The 21,442-nt window shown below is 46.8% G+C and overlaps 1 protein-coding gene across 1 annotated transcript; it reads left to right on the top strand.

The window, feature by feature from the left end:
- Positions 1–15,986: 15,986 nt before the first annotated feature.
- On the top strand, positions 15,987–19,783 carry LOC122932715. The gene is made up of 2 exons (XM_044287292.1): positions 15,987–16,629; positions 18,036–19,783. Exons 1-2 carry the CDS (start codon positions 16,137–16,139, stop codon positions 19,667–19,669), a joined length of 2,127 nt encoding a protein of 708 aa, XP_044143227.1. The 5' UTR covers positions 15,987–16,136; the 3' UTR covers positions 19,670–19,783.
- The last annotated feature ends 1,659 nt before the right edge of the window (positions 19,784–21,442 follow it).

Genomic DNA, 21,442 nt, shown 5'->3' with positions numbered 1-21,442 from the left:
GACAGATGCTGTTTAACATGGGACTAGCTCTAGCAGGAAGGATTAAAGAGGTTATCCAGGTATACATTTTTCCCTTTCCCTACGATTCCCCTGCCAGGCCCTGCAATTTATTAATGTACTTATGCTATTTTTTTTGTCTCACTCCAGAGATCGGGATAGTGCTCACATGACTGTGTCCTCTATAGAGACTATATTTGATGCCCTCATGTCAGAATTCCCACCCAAATGGACGTGATGTACTCTCTGTACTAGGCCTCAAGCTACAGAGACTAACCATCTCTGCATGAACCATCAAGAGAGAACTATCTATACAATGCACTGCTCCAGGAAAGGAAAGAGAGAGGATGTTCCAGGATCTGTAATGGCCGAGAAAACTGAATCAGCAGCCGTGGACTGGCCATAGATCCTACAAGAAAAATTTCCCAGTGGGCCGATGCCTCCTCACGGCTGGCCAGTGGCAGTTTGTGGGGATGTATTTTGTGATGCACTGTGGTATTTGGCTCTGTTGGGCTGGTATAATGTGCCACAATATGTTTTTTTGGGCCCAACCTGTGTTGGCTCTGCCTTCTGTCAGTTTGGACCTGACTATGAAATGAAGCCACTTTTATTATTTTTTTCTGGGCCCACTTTAAGTTCCCAGTCCGCCTCTGTGAGGTACATTGCTGCGTAAAAGCTTATGGACTTTACTGTTGTGAGTGGAATACTGGTAAGACACCATCTACAATGGGACACTGTAGTGCCCTGAAGCAGGGGTATTTTGAAGTCTGGACATTTGGGGACATTTGCCCCTATTTCCCCTATGCAAAGTCATCAACTCCTTACTTTATTTAACTTTAACTTTAAAGGGTTAACTTGCACTAACTTATACTGTTTAATACTGTATAACTACAATTTATATGTATGTATTATTCTTAAATAATGAGAAGCTAATAATTTTCCACAGTTACCATATAGGCTAAAGATAAATATATTTTGGAGGGAAAAAGACAGACTTGTTTACCACCAAAACCAGACAGACTGACCTTGTCGATCTCTGGTTTAGCTATGTTAGTATGTCTGAAGACTTGTTTTTGTCTTGGAAAACTGCCTCATTATTCCCATTGACTATTATTGAAGTTCTAATACAAGTCTATGACAGACTAAAATTTTAACATTGTTACTGTTTGGGCTGAGTTTCTCCACTCCACTCCTCTGACTAGAAGGTTCTAGATCATCAAGAAACTGTATATAAGTAAAGCAGTCAGAGCTCCTAGTGTTGTGCAGTTAGGGAACAATGCTTATAAAAGGAGATTTTGCTAGACTACTGAGTGACCAAAAGAAGACGCTGAGACGGGGATACTCCGTCACAGACCCTGGATCACCAACCTTTGACCAGGATACCAGCCGTCTGAGATTGTGATCGACAGCTGGCTTAAGCCTTTCTTCAGCACCAAACCTTCTTCTGCCAGGGAGGAGACTGGAGAAGCCAGTCCAGTGCGTTGCCTTTATTGTTTTGCACTTGAGTTTCTCCAGTAATAAAAGCACACTGGTTTACTGCAGAACCTGACTCTCTGTACTTATTTCCCATTGGGATGCACCATGCTTTCCCATCCTTCCAGACAGCAGCAACACATGGTGACACCTCAATGGTGTCGGGGGGACCCAGCATAGCATTGAGGCTACCTCACATCAGGCCACTGCAACATGACCTCAGATTCTGCAGATAAGGAGACTAGGAGACTGTTGAACCTAAACATAGCCTATACCCATACAAAACCATCTGGGGAGATTTGCACGGTATATTGTTGGAACTGTTGTTGAAGTACTACAATCCTCATTCTGCATTACTGTATATTAAAGAAAGACATTTATTATGTTACATCTGGCCTAGTTACTGACTCCTACACCATATGCTGGCCAGAGCACCAACATTTCCTGACTTTTATCTACACCCAAATCCACAACACCAAGGACAGCCCAACTACCAATAGGCAGGACCACAGCCTCCGGGTGTGCCCCAGGGGAAGAAAAGCTGCACCTTCCTTTTACTGCTCTGGCACCAGGGAGCAACAGTGTGAGGATTGCCACTGTGATAGACTTTTACAGCCTGAGCCACTACCACTCCCATCCTCCACTCTGGCTCTTCAGGGGCTTATGGCATCAGGAGAAGTCATAGATTATCTTTAAGTTTGCCTGCTTATGAAAAGTGCTTCTAAAAGAGGTTGTATATTTTCGCCACCAGTCGACCATTGAAGTCGAGGGCAGGGAAGTAAAAGTGGCCCCCACTGACTTCAAATATTACCCTGATGATAAATTCCCCGCATTGTGGCAAATTTATCAAATGTTGCACACTGTCTGTTAAATATGGCTAATTTTTAAACCTAACACCTTTATCTAGAAATGCTACTCCAGTTTTTAGCACCACCCTCCTCCTACTGGAGACTTTTTTGCAGATTTTTCAAAAAGTCACAGCAATAAATCTGGAATGAAACTCATTAACATAGCTAACCATGCCCACCTTTAGACCCATTTTTCAAGACTGGACTTAGTGGTGCAAACATTTTAAAAGTTTCAGAAAGACCTATTTTCGACTTTTTGAAGACATAATTCTGTAGTTCTGGACGTCATAACTCCTCCTCAATGTCTTCTACATCAGTCATGGGGAGGAAGCAGAAGTGTAAATCTCCTACTGAGTCCAGATTTTTTTTTTTTATATAACTGTGATGTTATAATTGAATCTTAATGAAGGATAACTAGATTCCACATCAGCAGACCATGCAATGAAGTCACCAATTAAGTACATTTCAATAAGTAGTCAAAACAATCACAGCCACAGTAACTGCTTTACGTCTCCTGGCGGGGAGATCGGCCAGGATTGTTCTGGGGGTCATCAATACAACACTAAAATAGCAGCACCAAAAATAACATGTTCACATAGTTTTGTACTGTCATGTAGAAACTCTGCTGTAACTTTGATGTTATTTTTATTTTACAAAAGTCTGGAAAAATTCTCAACAAATGACTTTTAGTGGAAAGTTCTAGATGATAAAAAAAACAATCATACAAACTAGAGAGGTTGCTTATCCAACAATAAAGAGCTGTCAGGTAAGTCACTAATTAGACACAAAACAATATAAAACCCAAAGTCTTGCATACAAAGCAGCTTACAAAAATTACATATATATGTAAGGTGTGGAGACCTCCCTAAATATTGCTGGAACTGTTCCAGTTTTATAACTTTTTTATATCATATCACGTGTGAATTTTTGTGGTGTAATTCTTTTGCACTTAAAAGTCCAGAGTCAAGGACCAGTTGATCCTGCTAATTGGCTAATTTCTATGCTATGCCTGTAATGATTTGAACACTTAAAGGGTTATTCCAGGCTCCTGATATTGATAACCTATCCTCAGGATAGGTCATTAGTATCTGAGATGAGGGTCTGACACCCGGTACCCCCATGATCAGCTGTTCCTTGCAGTTTCCTGTACTGGAAAGAACACTTTGAATGGAAGCACGTTCAAAGTGTAGTGGCCGTGTTGGGTTACTGCAGCTGATCTCCAACTGAAGTGAGTGGGAGCTAAGTTGCAGTGACCTGGCACGGCCACTACACTTTGAACGGAGCTGTGCTTCCATTCAAAGTGTTAGATCCAGCGCAGGAGCCTACAAGGAACAGCTGATCGGTCATCAATATCAGGAGCCTAGAATATCCAGTCAACTTCCGCACAGATGAGGTCACATGTGCCGCTGTAGCCAGTGTCTGTCCTCATTGGAGACTTGCAGCAGCCAAGTGGTCCCATCTGTGCAGAAGTTAACAGACGGGGACCGGAAGAGCAGTGAAGAGAGCCAGGGACCCAGAATGGAGCGGCAGGGGATAGGTGAGTATGGATTTCTCCACAGGTACTGCTGGCTGGAGGGGTAAATAAAAAAACAGGAGACTCTGTATGATATTGTTACTATACAGCCTCTGAGTCAGGGGAAAATAGCAATTTGCATCATGTTTTTTTTTGCATCAGTGCTGTTTTGTAAGTTGGACTGAGTAACTTGTGAGACACACTGTTCCTTGCTATACTTGGCTGCAGCCTGGATTCTTAATTGGCCTCTGTGCTAACCTGCTGTATTTCAGTAAAGTTGACTGTGTTGCTACACTGAACTGTGTCAGTGCCAGTTTTCCTAATCTGCGACTCCCTTGCACCAGTTCGAGGTACTCCATACCTGCCTGATTGTTACATCTTTATATCAGTCACTCCCAAACTGATTACAATGGTGGAGACTGCTTAAATATCTAATGAATGGACACCTAGGAAATCCTAATCCCAGTCCATGCCTACCTACAGAAGGCTGGTGTAGGGGGCGAGTAAAGGATTCTATAATTCTTTATTTTAGTCACTGTCAACTCTCTCTGGCTCTGTTTGGGGATCCTCTGGTACATAGTTTGGCCGTCATAGGTGAGTTTCTGGGTTATGCAATTGGGTTATACTGAAGAGTTCAGTATTCTTAATCAAGACTGTTGGTAGTCACTTTGGGAAAGGAAGAGGGGAAGGGGTAACCCCTTACACTTCTGGCCCCACCATGTTAACCCGCCACAAACGACACTGACAACCAAGTCGTGTTCATAACTTTTATTGCCATTTGTTGAGTTGTAGTCGGCCACAGCTAATTCTTTAACGGCATAAAACATTACTGAGCCCGTGCGATCTGCCGGCCGCTGGACTCCCAGCGGGCAGTTACGCCAGTTTACTTGCTCAGCATCCAATTCCTCTTTACCTGCCGCCACGGAGGAGACCCGCCCTCAAACGGGGCTCCAACCACCACCCAACAAGAACATGGCCTGCTCGACCCCATCCTGGAGACCAGAGAGGGAAATATCCAGACGATATCAGATAAGTGGACACCGTCTGGCCTCATCAACGAGCGGTTGTCTCCCCCCAACTGCCGATGAAGAACAACCACCCCATCGCTGGATCTAAGAAACCGGGACATCCGTGCGTTCACCGTCCGCCTGCACTTCTCGATGGCCTCTCCATCCCTACCACCTTGCCAAACCACCCTCGGAACGATCTCGGACCACACCAAAACGACCTCTCGGATAAAGGACGGAAAACGTTCTAGGTCGGACCGCATCAACGCCAAGAGCTCCATCAACAGCATGGACCCAATATCGTTGCCACCCGCGTGGACAACCAACACTACAGGACCACCTGCCTGCATACCAATCTCCACCACTTGCGACAGTAGCTGGGACCATCTGAGGCCCCGGATCCCCCTCCATGATACCCTCACGTCACGGAAGCCCAGGGATCTCCCACCAGGTCGACATTCAGCTCTCTGCGCAGCCCAGAATATGTAGGAATGACCCACCATCCCACACAGTTGGTCTTACTGCGCCTGCGAAGAAACAACCAATAAAGACAACGAAAAAACTCACACATAAATTTAACTTGAGCGATCAACCGAACAGACCCAAAAAAGGGGGAAAGAACCGGAGACAGATTGTTCATTTTTTTTTTTACATTTATGCTTGCAACAGGTCCGGTCTAATATACCTTGCAAAGCAAGCAGACTTCCATCTGCTGATCCTCATGACCTCAGACTCTGGCAAACCTGCCCTAGCGGCTTCGGTCGCCGCCCCAATGCAGAATGAATGCATGCCAAACTCCTTGGGATTCATACCGGACAGCTCTAAACAGGCCTTAAAAACCGAAGTGAACTGGTCAGAGGAGAGCCGTCTGCGTGCGCAAAGAAAGTATGGCCCATCCTACGGAGGGAGCTATAGCTAGACATCAGTTGAACCGGGCATGCCACACCGGGTGCAGGGGGATCCATGAGCCGCTACCAAACTGGTCCGTCTTGGAACGACTCACCCGGATCCTCAATGAGTCATTACCCAGGACCACGTCAGCACAGGAAAGACCGCCTGGTCTGCGGCCGGCCAGGGATACCAACTCGCCGATGCGCAGCGCTGCAAAGAAGGCTATACTAAAGCTAGCAGAAAATAGGGCAACCTTGAACGGGGACACACAAACCTCAGAAAGCTTAGTGATGATTCTGCCTAAAAGATTGAATGATACGGGACGCCTACATTCACGGTATACGAGCTGCTTCCTCCACCCCCGCAATGCCTGGCGGATAATAAACCGATTAGTGACGTCCGGCCAGTTGCGCAACCGAAAATGGAAGGCTACCCCGGACAGCTGACACCGCGCAACTGAAGCTGAAACCCAGCTGGAGCGTAACCGTAACAACTATTCAATTGTAACTTCCAGGCGAAGATCATCTCTGGAAACCACATCTCGCCCCCCCCCCCACCATGCTCTCCCATTCCCCCCACGCCTTACCATGAGCCTGCCAGGTTGCAGGGGAAACCGAGGCACGAATCAGTGACATCATCTGCTGTCCACCAGGAGCCATAGGTGCTGCGGGCATTCCTTGCCTTCCAGATCCGCCTCTGGGTGAAGGGACCAAAAATCCTGCCAATGACAACGGGAAAGAGCATCAGCAATCTTATTCTCCACCCCCGGAACATGTCGAGCCCTGAAATAGATGTTGAACTCAAGACACTTAAGCACCAAGTGCCTGAGCAAGGACAAAACCGGGAGAGAGGAGGAGGAAAGACTGTTAAACCCATAGACCACCGACAAATTATCCGTCCAAAAAGAAACATGACTATTGGATAAAGTCCTACCCCAAAGCTCTACTGCCATAATAACCGGGAACAGCTCGAGTAACGTGAGGTTCTGACACAATCCGGAGGAAGACCATGCCTCGGGCCATGTAGCCGCACACCACTCGTTCCCGAAAATGGTACCGAAACCGCACGAACCTGCGGCATCAGAAAACAGGTACAACTCAGAATTAGGTACCTCTTTGGACATATAACACATGTGACCGTTGTAGGAAAGTAAAAAGGACCTCCAAACCCTTAAATCGTCCTTCAAGGACCTGGTAAGTCGAATACGGTGACCCGGGGCTTTAACGCCGCAAGTGGCCAACGACAAACGCCGTGCAAAAACTCGCCCCAAGGGCATCACTCTGCACGCAAAACACAGAAGGCCTAACAAGGACTGGAGCTGTAGGAGAGTAACCTTCCTTACGGCTAAAAAAACATCAATCAAGTCGAGAAGCTTCTGTAGCTTCTCGGCAGGCAATCTAAAGACCATATCTACCTTGTCGATTTCGATCCCCAGAAAAGACAGCCGCATTACTGGACCCTCCGTTTTCTCATCCGAAATGGGAACCCCAAACTGGGCCATCCTCATCAAAACATTGTTCAACAGGGACAGGCAACCACCTACCGGTCCAGGGGAAACGAACAGGAAGTCATCTAAATAATGCAAAACAGACGTAGAACCCGTGTCGTAACGAACAACCCATTCTAGAAAAGACCTGAACATTTCAAAGTAATGACATGATATGGAACAGCCCATGGGAAGGCACGTGTCATAGTAAAACTGACCATCTACGCAGCAATCTAGCAAATGAAGACAATCGGGGTAAACTGGGAGGAGACGGAAAGCCGATTCTATGTCTGATTTTGCCAGGAGGGCCCCTCTACCGGCCTCCCTGACCAACGCGACCGCCCTGTCGAATGAGACATACGACACTGACGAATCCTCCGGGGTGATGGCGTCATTTACCAACGAGCCGTTGGGGTAAGACAGATGGTAAATTAACCTAAATTTGCCCGCTTCCTTTTTAGGGACCACCCCGAGTGGAGAAACCCGCAGGTTGGGGAAGGGTAACTCACTAAATGGGCCCCTAATCCGCCCCAACGCTACCTCTTTCTCAACTTTTTCCCTGAGGACATACGGGAAGTCGCGGGCCGACCTCAGGTTATCCGAAAAAATCGGAGAACGATTCAACACGAAGGGAAAAAAGAACCCAACTGAAAACCCCGCCCTCAGCTGCGCAGCCATCTGCCTATTGGGGTAACTGTCTAGCCAGGTATCTATCTCTACCACGCTCACCGGGGTTCTTGTGCACGACCTGGTCACTCTGCTTAGGGGGCCTAATGGGGGGGTTGGGGGCATTTATTAGCTGGATGGGGGCCGCCACACACCGAGCACTCGGGCTTGAACCTACATAATCCTGCAAACCTGCAGTTCCCCTCGTTAAACAACCAACATGACCCTGGCCGGCGGACGGCCACCGGCCCCGGGGCAGAGGACCTCCCTGGACCAGCGGCCGCTCCCGAAAAGGGAGGAGGTTTCTGCCCTACCATCAGCCTGAGCCAAACATCCGTAGCCTTGACCCCCCAACCCAATTCTGGCTGTAATGCCAGGCGGCGTCTAAGCTCCTTGTTGTAACGCCACCAAGCGGTACCGCCATGATATTTATAGGCGCTGTAAATGACATCCTGGTATATAAAAAGTTCAGAACGCTCGGAATGGCGCTGTCCCATGATACAACCCAAAACAGCAAAGGCTTGCAACCAATTATTCATGGTTTTAGCCACTTTAGGTCTGGGACTTCTCCGGAAAGTGCCTTTCCTTATCCACTGTGTGCTGGTCAATAGATATGAGGATCCAGATGTCTCCTCTAAGTTGGCTCCCAGTGGGCTAACCCCACAAAATCAAGAATCCTTGTGAACGCTAGCTAATGCAGGCACTGGTTTAACGGGGGGGGGGGGGGGGGGCTGGCTTTGAGGGGGCTGACTGAGCCTCTCCAACAGTGCCTTTAGCAGCGCCGCCGTGTCCGAACCCCATCGCCCATTCCCCACGCCCCCGTGAACTGGTACTCACCAGATGTGGATGGAATCGGCTCCGCCAGCGGACCCGGCATAGAGACTTCAGGCTGCGGAGACGTCGCTGGAACCAGACTATGGACCCTGGAAGAATGGCTAGGCATCCGCCTCTTGCGTCTCGTGTGCGACTCCCGACCAGACTCTCCCGATGCGGCGGAGGACCCCTCTGAGGAGGATGGAGACCGCCACCTAGAAGATCTGGAGCGTCTACTCCACCGCGAATCGCCAGACCTGCGACGGGATTGATGCCTATGTGATCCATGCCGATTACGCCTCTGGCTCTCAACAGAGGAGGGTGGAGCCCCCGCAGCAGCTGCCAGGGGAGCACTTATAGCCGCACATTGTATTATATCGCCCCCCACAAGGACAGGTGGTGCTGTGGGTTCAGTCTCCTCCTGCTCATGAACCGCAGAGTGGGGGCTGCGAAGGCGGGGGGTAGGAGGAGAGTCCCCAGAAGGAGATTGACTAACATGTGCCCCCATCACTGATGATCTGATTCCGCGCCGCACCGCCGGCATACATGTGGAGACCGGAAGTGCAGGCGCTGACGAAACCTGAGAAGGCCTAGCCGGCCTGGATTGCAACACTGCTGGCAGCGCTTAAGGTATGCAGGGGGGGAGGCTGTGACCGAGCCTAGCGGGGGGGGGGGCGGATATGCCGGGCCGACCGCCTGCCCCCCGATGAGGCCCCAGAGCTAATAAGCACAGCAGGAGTGCCCCCAGCGGTACCCACACGGCCAGGGGCAGACGGCAAGGGGGATCCGAGGTTACAGAGGAATGAACACAGCCATTCCTCACCCCCTTCCGCCACCCGCGACATAAACATATTTCTAAGGGGATCTATCCCTCTTATGCAGACGGTGTAACCTTACCCTACACAGCGCTTCTGCCAAAGGGGGAGAAGGAGGAGACACAGGGTCTTATAAGGGGCACATAAGCAACACGCCCCTTCCTGCACTGCAGGATGAAACCATTAACCCCCCCCCAGGCACCAAACCAAGACCAATACCCTGGGGCCCTACAAAACAAGGATAGGGGTCCCTGTACACCCTCCTGACATTGTCGGGTGTCCTCCAGGATATCAATGGCCCACAGGGGCAGATTGGGAACTTAAAATGGCCTTGAAAAAATACCTAAAAGTGCAGCACAAATTACCACCCGGCAGAACCAAATGCCACAGTGTAGCACAAAATACCACCCCAGCAGAACTTAATACCACAGTGCAGCACAAAACCATGCCATCTTTGCCACAGTATTCAACTGTACCACCATGCTCAGGATGAGTTCAGGAGGACATCTGCGGCCATTGGCCAGATGCATAAGTATCTGATGCTCGCAGCATCGTTTTATGCTGAGAGCATCAGATCATTTTGTACCCAGCCGCATTTTAAAACCTTTTGTTCTTTGGGAGGTAAATGCCTTTATGAGGTGTCTGGTAGTGGCTTCCTCCCTTCTTCCATTCACATACATGCATGCTTAGCCGAACATGTTGCAGTGGCAGGGTTTGGGGTGGCCCCACTACTACGCTGGTTCCCCCGGACACCTTTGAAGTGTCACCACGTGTTGCTGCTCTCCGGAAGGGATGGTAAGGCGTGGTACACCCCAATGGGAAATAAATCCAGAGAGTCAGGGTCTGCAGTAAACCAGGGTGGTTCTTTATTGGAGGAATTCAGGTACAAAACAATACAGGCAAAGCATTGGGCTGGCTTATCCAGTCTCCTCCCTGGCAGAAGAAGGGTTTGATGCTGAGGAAAGGCCTGAGGTAGCTGTCCCTCTCTCAGAAGGCTGGCATCCTGGTCAAGCATCCACGGTCTGTAGCTCAGTAGTCCGGGTGGCTCCTTATGTCATAGGGCTAGTGACTCATGCTCGGCATCCCCATTTCAGCGTTTTCTTCTGGTCACTCGTGCAGGCTGGCATGAGTCTCCCCTCTGAGCACTGGTCCCTAACTGCAGCACACTAGGGGGTCAGACTGCTCTCCTTATAAACAGTTTTTGCTAGACTCGACCCTTCTAGTGTGAGGGGTGGAGTGGAGAAACTCAGCACAAACAAATACTTTATTTTAACTCCTGTCTAGTATAGACTTACATTAGAGCTTCAATGATACTCAATGGCAATGACAGAGCAGTTTTTCCAGACAAGAACAAGTTTTCAGACATAACAACAGAGCTAAAACCAAACATTCAAAAGGTCAGATTGGTTTTGGTGGTAAACAAGTCTGGGTTTTTCCCTCCAAAACAGCGTGGTAAACAAGTCTGGGTTTTTCCTTCCAAAACATGGTCTTCTTTAAACCATATGGAAGCTGTGGAAAATTATCAGCTTCTCAATCAAAGTCCTAACAGTCTCTCAGTATTCATTAACCCTTTCTACAGTGCCATGTAAATACAGTGATAATACACAGGATATATATTACTACATATATATAAAATGCTGTAACACAGTAATAAACAGTATAAGTTAACCCTTTCAAGAGAAATAAAGTAAGAAGTTTTAACTTTGCATAGGGGATATAGGCAAATGTCCACAAATGTCTAAAGTACTCCCTGCTCCAGGGCACTACACCATGTGTAAGGGGAGGCCAGGAGAGAAAGCTGTTGGCAGAACAAATGTGAAATCTGAATGACTGAAGAGAAACAAAACTGGTTTGGGGCAAGCAGTAATTTGGTTTTTGAGTTTTTTTGTCCCATTTTGGAGAAATTTGCATTTGATTCTATACCCTAATGATGACTTCGGGGCATGCACAATACATGTCTTCTCACTCTGCACAGGAACTTACAGGTTGTAGTATCTTGTTGCTCACAACTCACTGTGCACATCTTGGACTTTACCGGCACTATACAGCTATGCTCATGCAAGTGAATGGGAGCTCATGTGTAGTAACCCGACAATGCACTGAGTGGTAGTTCTGGCGCTAGTGTCTCATAGGGGTTCCCCACCAATATGTGACCTATCCTGAGAAAGCCCCTTTAAAGTTTGCTTAAAGGGGTATCCCAGGATTTTACTTTTGATGGCCTATCCCCAGTATAGGTCAATAATATTTCTTTGGTGCGGGTCCAACAACACCCCACAACCCCGACAATTAGCTGTTCTGCAGTAGTGAATTGGAGTGTAATACCCCACAGTGGTATTACCATTCCTACACCCTGCTACTGCCTCTAATGGGCTAACCATAATGTCATCGACTGTGTATGGATTCCAGGTCCTTTGTCACTGTGCATTAATATTATTGCTCTGAAACTGTTATGTTCTTGTAATGTGCCTGGTTCACAAGCAGGTGGCAGTGTATCTGGCAGAGAGAGAGAGCAATCTTTAGATAGAATGGAACTTACCATTCTATTCTCCCCCTTTTGGACGGAAGTGGGCCAGTTCTGCTTCCTACCAAAGGGAGGGGTTGCAGTTTTAGTTTGTTCCAGTTTAGACTTGATAGTGGAGCTGAGAAGACGTGAAAGTTCCACCTCCTGCAGCAGAAGTCTCAAAAGGAAAGTAGCTAATAGAGCACCATGACTCCTTACAGATCTACAGAAAGAGTGTCACTAGGCGGTCAGCAGCAAAAAGCACCCTACTCCAGAGATATCAGAAAAGTCCTAAAATCCAGCTACCAGACTAAAGCAGAGCTTAGCACAGCAGGGAGAGAAAGCAGAGTTATCAAGTTTGCCTGCCAGTTTATGCCATAGTCTGCTGGGACCAAGAGAAAGTCTGAATATTGTCTGGATTAAAGTTTATGCTAGTAAAGCTGTTGAACTTTATAAGAGTCTGGACTTGACTTATTTTCCACCACTACACTTTATCTTTATTGCTTTGGAGCCTAACCCTGGGAATCGATGGTATCCACATAGGATCACTGTAACACACATAGAGACTGTTGGGGCTGCACCACACCACTTAGCATTCCTATAAACCTGGGACACAATCGGCCCTGGGGGGCGGCACGTTGCAGGAGCAACACTGCAGTAACCAGCTCTAATCACTACACAGTGGACTGTGCTCTGTAGTTCAACCATCGACTTCTGATGCTAAAGCTACTTCAAGACAGCTGGTGCAGTGTGTCAGACCCTTGCAAATTAAATATTAATGGCCTATCTTAGGATAGGGCATCAATAGTAAAATCCTAGAATACACCTTTAGTAATAATAAAAACTTTAAACATACAATATTGTAGGATATCTAAAAGGGGGAAAATACACATTTGAGTGTGGTTGATGATCACACTATTTAATTTTATAGTTTCTTCCCTGGACAAAGTAGTTCCTGTTTTTCCGGACAAACATTGACTGTTCTGTCCCCAGATTCAGTTCCAGTTGTTTCTGTCTCTTTATCAGTTGACATGGCATTTAACTGTGTTGTAATTCATTTGCATTACATTGTGTGGTAACAGCACCATCTATTGATGAGTTTAGGTATTTCACCCAGCCTGTTTTTCTCTATGCATTATGGGAGTCCCAGAGCATTGTGGGTAGTTCCTGGTTCTTGCTAGTCTTGTGCTGGTACAGCAAACAGCCACCATCTTATGTCTCAGCAATCATGCTCTCTCACTGGTTTTCCTGTCACATCATCTGTTATTCAGCCTGTTTTTGAGCATAGTCGGTAAGAGCACTATCTATGTGTCATTTACTGCATTGTATTATGTTTCTTGTATTGATAGCTCATTACTATTATTGTATTATATCATATACTGAATGTATAGCAGGTTAATCTGTGTTTTATGCCATATACCATGGTATTTATGTTCTAAAATACTACTGTTTTATTCTGTAGTTTCACCTTTCCTGTCAGTCTACGAGCAATAAAGAGAACCTTAAAGCGGAACAGTCTCTTTTCTCTCAGAGGACAAAAAGGTTTAGCTACATGTCAGATTACACACCGTGCTAACGTGTATGAGGACAGTATAGTGAAACGACTGCTGAGAACAAGCTCAGTGAATAACTGCCAAAGACAGCAGTGAAACGACTGCTGAGAACAAGCTCTGAAGATCAGACTGACGGAGCCGCCATTATCCACGTGGAGCCTGCATACGGATATCGCAACAGTCTTCTAACAGTCGCACCGAATATCTGACTATACGGAGCCCGCCATTATCCACGCAGAGCCTACTTACGGATATCGCAGCAGTCTCCTAACAGTCGCAACATGTCTATTAGTCGAGCATCTTCCATTAAGACAAGGTCTCAGATAAGTGGCTCAAATAGGACATCGATCAGAGAAGCTGCCGCCATTGCCCGCGCCAAAGCAGAAGCAGCAAAGGCAAAAGCCGGCTTCATAGAACAAGAGGTGCAGATAAAGCTAGAGAAAGCGCAACTTGAAGCTTCTCTGAATAGGGAGAAAGCGCAACTTGAAGCCACTCTAGAAAAACTGGCCGCAGATAAAGAGACAGCAGCTGCCATAGCGGAAGCAGAGTATCTAGAAGCCACGGAACTTCAGGAAACCAAGAGTCATCGCAGCAATGTCCATCCAGAAGTTGAATACCAAGATCCAGAACAGCGTACCTTACAATATGTCTATCAACATTCCAAGTCGGACGACGACCCAGATCCACAGCTTAATACAAAGCGGTTTGTTGACAAGCCAAGCCTACCTGCTTATTTGGATCATCAGAAAGTCGACTATCGGTCTCCTTGCAGCAGACTAGAGAATACACATCAGAGTGAAACTGCCTACAACAACTTCTCTCCAGAACAGAGAATCAGAAATCCGCTCCTGCTAAGAGAGATGCTCTTTGCTTCAGAACGGTATTACACAGACAGGATTAAACCAGAGACTTCCAACAGGTATGGCCAAGCACCACACATTCACTCTGACAACACACCACCAGCCGGTTCCAGCGCCAATCAAACCACAATGGACTTTGCCAGGTTCCTTGCTCGACGTGAGCTGGTCAACAAGGGACTTGTAAAGTTCAGCGACCGTGCTGAGAACTATAGAGCTTGGCGAGCTTCCTTCCAAAATGCCATCAGAGACTTAGGTCTGTCTTGTAGTGAAGAACTGGATCTCCTGGTAAAATGGCTGGAAAGTGAGTCCGCCGAACACGCTAGAAGGATTAGCGACATCAATGTAAATTATCCAGACATTGGTCTAAAAAGGGTCTGGGAGAGACTTAATGAGGTTTATGGCGCAGCAGAGGTCATAGAAAGCGCCTTATTTAAGAGAATTGAGGACTTTCCTAAAATAGTGAACGAAGGCTATTCAAAGCTTAGAGAGTTAAGTGACTTATTAATGGAACTGAGTGTAGCAAAGGCAGAAGGGGATCTGGTGGGATTGACATTTCTTGACACTGCTAGAGGTGTGAATCCCATAGTTCAGAAGCTCCCATACAACTTGCAAGAGAAGTGGGTCATGTATGGTTCTCGGTATAAACAGACTTACAATGTACCATTTCCTCCATTTAATGTGTTTGTAGATTTTGTCTCTGAACAAGCAAAAATCAGAAATGATCCTAGCTTTGATTTCATGATGTCATGTGCCACCACCTCACTCGGTAAACCTCGTAGGGCAACGGTGGAGGTCCACAAAACTAACGTTTCTTCCACAGGTGCAGTCCATAAAGAGTTCAGCTCCTATCAAGGAGGAGACAAACCCAAGGACCCGACCAGACAGTGTCCCTTACACAGGAAGCCTCATTCTCTACTTAAGTGCAGAACCTTCAGAGAAAAGTCAGTGGAAGACCGCAAGACCTTCCTCAAGGAGAACAACATCTGTTTTAAATGCTGCTCGTCAACTTCGCACTTCGCCAGGGACTGTGAGGTTAGTGCAAAGTGTGCCGAATGTGACAGCTCAAACCATAACACAGCTCTACACCCTGGGCCACCATCGTGGGCTTCATCCAAAACCCAAGAGCAAAGCGGGGAGCTGAAGGACACAAATACTGACACTTTGGCAGTTACTTCTAAATGTACAGAGGTTTGCAGAGACCTCAGAGGAGGCAGATCCTGCTCTAAAATCTCCCTAGTGAAGGTTTACCCAGCAGACGACCGAAGCAAAGCCATCAAAGTGTATGCAATTCTAGACGATCAAAGCAACAGGTCATTAGCGAAGTCTGCCTTCTTTGATAGCTTCGACATCAAAGGACCCGGTGCCCCCTACTCTCTAAGAACTTGTGCTGGTACTGTGGAAACAGCCGGAAGAAGGGCAAGCGGCTACATAGTTGGAATGTAACCAGATTCCTGACAACAGGTCCGAGATACCCACGCCAGAAGTAGCAGCGCATCAGCCTCACCTGAAGCGTATAAGACACCTGATCCCGAACCTTGATCTTGAAGCTCAGATAGTATTACTCCTCGGGAGGGATATCCTACAGGTCCACAAGGTTAGACAGCAGATTAATGGACCTCACAACGCTCCATACGCCCAGAGACTTGACCTAGGATGGGTCATTGTAGGAGAAGTCTGTTTGGGAGGTGTACACAAACCAACAACTGTCTACAGCATGCTTACCAGTACACTTGAGAATGGACGCCCATCTCTTCTCCAACCATGCGAAAATCACTTCTTCATCAAGGAACTGCCTCAATGCACTTCATCACCAGGTACCTTTGCAGGTCCCACCTACGATGACTTCGACTGGGATGCCAATCAAGACCACCTGGGATCCACAGTCTTCCGCAAGACTAAAGAAGACAATCGTATAGCGATGTCATTCGAAGATAGACTGTTCCTAAATATAATGGAGCAGGGAATGGTGCAGGTCGAAACAAGAAGCTGGGTTGCACCTCTACCCTTTAAACCTCAAAGACAACGCTTACCCAACAATAGAGAGCAAGTTTTCAAGCGATTTGTCTCTCTCAGGCACAACCTAAGAAGCAAACCTGAGATGAGAGATCACTTCTTTACCTTCATGGAAAAGATATTCCGGAATGGTCATGCAGAGCTAGCACCTGTACTTCGAGACTCGGAAGAGCGCTGGTACCTGCCCATGTTTGGTGTGTATCACCCGAAGAAGCCAGGTCAAATCAGAGTAGTGTTTGACTCAAGTGCCAAGTGTGAAGGCGTATCATTAAATGACGTTTTGCTGTCAGGCCCGGATCTAAACAACAAGCTCATAGGAGTGCTTCTCCGGTTTCGCAGAGACTCCGTTGCATTCACGGCTGATATCCAACAGATGTTCCATTGCTTCCTAGTTAAGAAGGCACATAGAAATTTCTTGAGATTCCTATGGTTCAAGGACAACGATCCCTCTAAAGATCTTACAGAGTATCATATGAAAGTTCACATCTTCGGCAATAGTCCTTCTCCTGCAGTCGCTATCTATGGATTAAGACGCGCAGTTCAGAAAGTAGAAGAAAAGTATGGAGCGGATGTCAGACTCTTTGTAGAGAAGGACTTCTATGTGGATGACGGTCTGAAATCAATGCCCTCAGATGAGACTGCAATCAGTCTTCTTAAAAGAACCCAGGAGATGCTCTCTCTGTCTAACCTGAGGCTACACAAGATCGCTTCTAACAGCCAGAAATTGATGGAAGCCTTTCCTTCTCAGGACCATTCAGAAGACTTGAAGGATTTAGACCTAGGCTTTGACTCGCCTCCGATGCAACGGAGCCTTGGCCTACTATGGGACATAAAAGCTGATACTTTCACTTTCCAGGTTAGCAGAGAAGAAAAACCCTTTACTCGCAGAGGAGTACTGTCGGCCATAAGCAGTTTATATGACCCACCTGGATTTGCAGCTCCTATACTCATCAAAGGTAAAGCTATGTTAAGAGACTTCACCAAAGAAGGGTCGAACTGGGACACTCCCCTTCCCATGAAGGAAAGAACCACGTGGGTGGCCTGGAAGAATTCCCTTACAGCCTTATCGGATCTTCACATAGCACGTCCATATGTTTCTATACCAACTACCAAGGTTGAGACACAAAAACTTTGTGTTTTCTGCGATGCTTCAGTCAAAGCAATTGCGGCGGTAGCTTACTTGAAGACGTTAGATACCAGCGGACAATGCCATGTAGGGTTCGTCATGAGTAAAGCAAAACTAACGCCACTCCAGGAACACACAATACCACGCCTGGAACTATGTGCCGTGGTGTTAGCGGTGGAGTTAGCCGAACTCATCGCTACAGAAATGGACCTAGAGATTAAAGATTCTGAGTTCTATACAGATAGCAAGATAGTACTGGGATATATCTGTAATGAATCTAGACGCTTCTATGTCTACGTCAACAAGGAAGATCTACCTCTCCTGAACAATGGAAATATGTACCTACTCATCTCAACCCTGCAGACCAAGCAACCAGATCCGTCGCTGCTGACCGTCTCAAGGATACAATTTGGTTTACAGGCCCCACCTTTTTGTATAAACCAACGCCCAACACAACAGAAACTGCCATGTTTGAACTAGTAGACCCCCATGCTGATGTTGAGATACGTCCTCAGGTATCTGTGTTACATACGGAGACTCTGGACCACCACCTGAAATCCCACAGATTCAGTAGGTTCTCTACTTGGAGATCTCTTGTCCGTGCCATCACTTGCCTGACCCACATTGCTCGGTCGTACAAAGCAACCTCATCGGCAGATAAAGATATCTGTAGAGGTTGGCATCATTGTAAACATGTCTACACAGCTCTCGATCTAGAGCGGTCAAAAAATGTAATTATCCAGGCTGTACAGCATGAAACCTATGCTACGGAAATCGACTGTGTAGTCAGCCAAAGACCCGTGCCTAAAGGTAGTGTTTTAAGGAAACTAGACCCAGTGATCGATGAAGATGGGCTCTTAAGGGTAGGTGGACGCCTTATGGAAGCCGATGTAGGCCTAGCAGAGAAACATCCTGTGATAGTTCCTGGACAGCATCATATAGCTACTCTGCTCGTGCAACATTACCATGAACAGACAAAGCACCAAGGTCGTCTGTTTACTGAAGGAGCTCTAAGAGCAGCTGGAATGTGGATAGTTGGAGCTAAAAGATGTGTATGCAGATTCATATTTAAATGTGTTACCTGTCGGAAACTCCGTGGTATGTCACAGGCACCGAAGATGGCAAACCTCCCGTATGACCGACTAAGTATGGATCCACCCTTCACCAATGTTGGCCTAGACGTGTTTGGACCTTGGCCTGTGGTTGTCCGGCAAACCAGGGGAGGCCGTGCGCACGGGAAACGTTGGGCGATTATGTTCACCTGTCTGTCCATCAGAGCTGTCCATATTGAAGTAATTGAATCTATGGATACTTCCTGTTTCATTAATGCTTTCCGACGTTTCATTGCCATTAGAGGACCTGTCAAACACATTCGTTCTGACCGAGGCACAAACTTTGTCGGAGCAGCGAGAGAACTACAACTCTCTTCCAACTTGGATGTTAACAACATAGAAAGATACCTCAGTGAACGAGGATGCACTTGGACCTTCAAACCACCACACTCTTCTCACATGGGAGGTGCTTGGGAGAGGATGATAGGCATCGCACGGAGAATCCTCGACTCAATCTTCTTACAAGAAGGATCTTCAAAGTTGACTCATGAAAGCCTGACTACCTTCATGGCAGAAGTATCGGCTATCATAAATGCCAGACCGCTAACCCCGATTTCTAGCGATCCTGATGACCCAACAGTTCTCACACCCGCCACACTGCTTACCCAAAAGACTGAACAAATTTGTGTTCCACCTGGAGAATTCAATTCCAAAGATCTTTACAAAAATCGATGGAGACAAGTACAGAGTCTCTCAAACTCGTTCTGGGACAAGTGGAAAAAGCAATACATTCCCACTCTGCAACCGAGGAGAAAGTGGCAAACCAGCAAGCCTAACCTCCAGACTGGCGATGTAGTCCTAATGAAAGACTGCCAGTCACGGAGAAACGAGTGGCCGTTAGGTCTTGTGACTAAGACATTCCCAAGTAAGGACGGAATTATACGCAAAGTAGAATTGAAAATACGGAGACAGGGAGAGACCAAATTGTTCCTCAGACCAGTAGGAGAACTCGTTCTACTGTTTGCACCAAAAGAATACAATAGTGACGTCGGTTGACGTCAAGCGGGGAGTGTTCTGTCCCCAGATTCAGTTCCAGTTGTTTCTGTCTCTTTATCAGTTGACATGGCATTTAACTGTGTTGTAATTCATTTGCATTACATTGTGTGGTAACAGCACCATCTATTGATAAGTTTAGGTATTTCACCCAGCCTGTTTTTCTCTATGCATTATGGGAGTCCCAGAGCATTGTGGGTAGTTCCTGGTTCTTGCTAGTCTTGTGCTGGTACAGCAAGCAGCCACCATCTTATGTCTCAGCAACCATGCACTCTCACTGGTTTTCCTGCCACATCATCTGTTATTCAGCCTGTTTTTGAGCATAGTCAGTAAGAGCACTATCTATGTGTCATTTACTGCATTTTATTATGTTTATTGTATCTGATAGCTCACTATCATTGTATTATCTCATATACTGAATGTATAGCAGATTATTCTGTGTTTTATGCCATATACCATGGTATTTATGTTCTAAAATACTACTGTTTTATTCTGTAGTTTCACCTTTCCTGTCAGTCTACGTGCAATAAAGAGAACCTTAAAGCGGAACAGTCTCTTTTCTCTCAGAGAACAAAAAGGTTTAGCTACATGTCAGATTACACACCGTGCTAACGTGTATGAGGACAGTATATTGACCATTGGGCTTGGTTGGGATTGTTCATTCATTGCTTTCACTCAATAGTGGCACAAATGTCACAGAGCACCATAGGCTCTTCGTACAGTTAAATGCCGGGGGTCCCATAAATCAGACCCCTGCCAATTTCATGTTGATAATCTATCCTTAGGATAGATAATCGATATGTAAACTTTCACAGGTCAAGGTCTTTCTTTGGAGCAATTGACCTCACACTGGAGTTTTCTATCCCATACTTAAGCTTCTAGAAATAGGGGTCTAACAGTTCTCACTTGCACTATGCAACCATGGGGAAGCTGTCTCTATATGACAGACTAAGTTATTTTCCATTCTCAGGTTGGGATGTGGGCCTTAGCAGCTCCTGAAGCCTTTCATCTCCTGGACAAGTGTGCTATGGAGTCCTAAAGTTCTTTTAGACAAATGATGTCCACAGAGCTTCTTCCTGCACCTCCTCTCAATACTGGTATGCTCTTTAACTACATATAGTTTGCTGTTCGCTAGTTTAAAGGGGTATTATCATCTTAATGATCACTGTTAAATCTGGTAATGATTTAACAGTGATCATTTTTCTAAATATATTTAATGAACAAATCCCCACCCCTTAGAAAAAAATAAACCTATACTTACCTGACTGTAATCTTCCGTCTCCCCTGGTTACGGCCACCGCTCTTCTCAGGAATCGCGGTGGCCGCGCGTGCGCAGACGTCTTCTTCTCCCGGCCGGCCGCACGCTGTACTGAACGCGCACGACGAGTCCGCGCATGCGCCCTGGTGACTTCTTCCTGGCAAGTATACTATACTGGCCAGGAAGAAGTCACCAGGGCGTATGCGCGGACTCGGCGTGCGCGTTCAGTACAGCGCGCGGCCCGGCCGGGAGAAGACATTAATGAAGATGGAGCCCGCCCCCTGCCGAAACCAGGAAGTGGACGGCGCGCCGGGAGCAGGTAAGTATAAACCTGCGTCTTGAGAAAACCCCTTTAAGGCTTTCTCTACAACTTTGTTTCTCTTTTGCTGATTCTGTCCCAGATCTGTTCTCAGTTTGCAACTGCTCTCTTCACCGTATCAGGCTAGACTCACCCTTTCACTGAGTTCTAAACACTCCCCATAACAACTGCAAAAAATAAAAAGGGTGTCAGCATTAGC

Source organism: Bufo gargarizans, chromosome 3, assembly GCF_014858855.1.
Source record: "Bufo gargarizans isolate SCDJY-AF-19 chromosome 3, ASM1485885v1, whole genome shotgun sequence".
In the NCBI taxonomy this organism is placed as follows: domain Eukaryota; kingdom Metazoa; phylum Chordata; class Amphibia; order Anura; family Bufonidae; genus Bufo; species Bufo gargarizans.
This window is presented reverse-complemented; position numbering and strand designations above follow the sequence as displayed.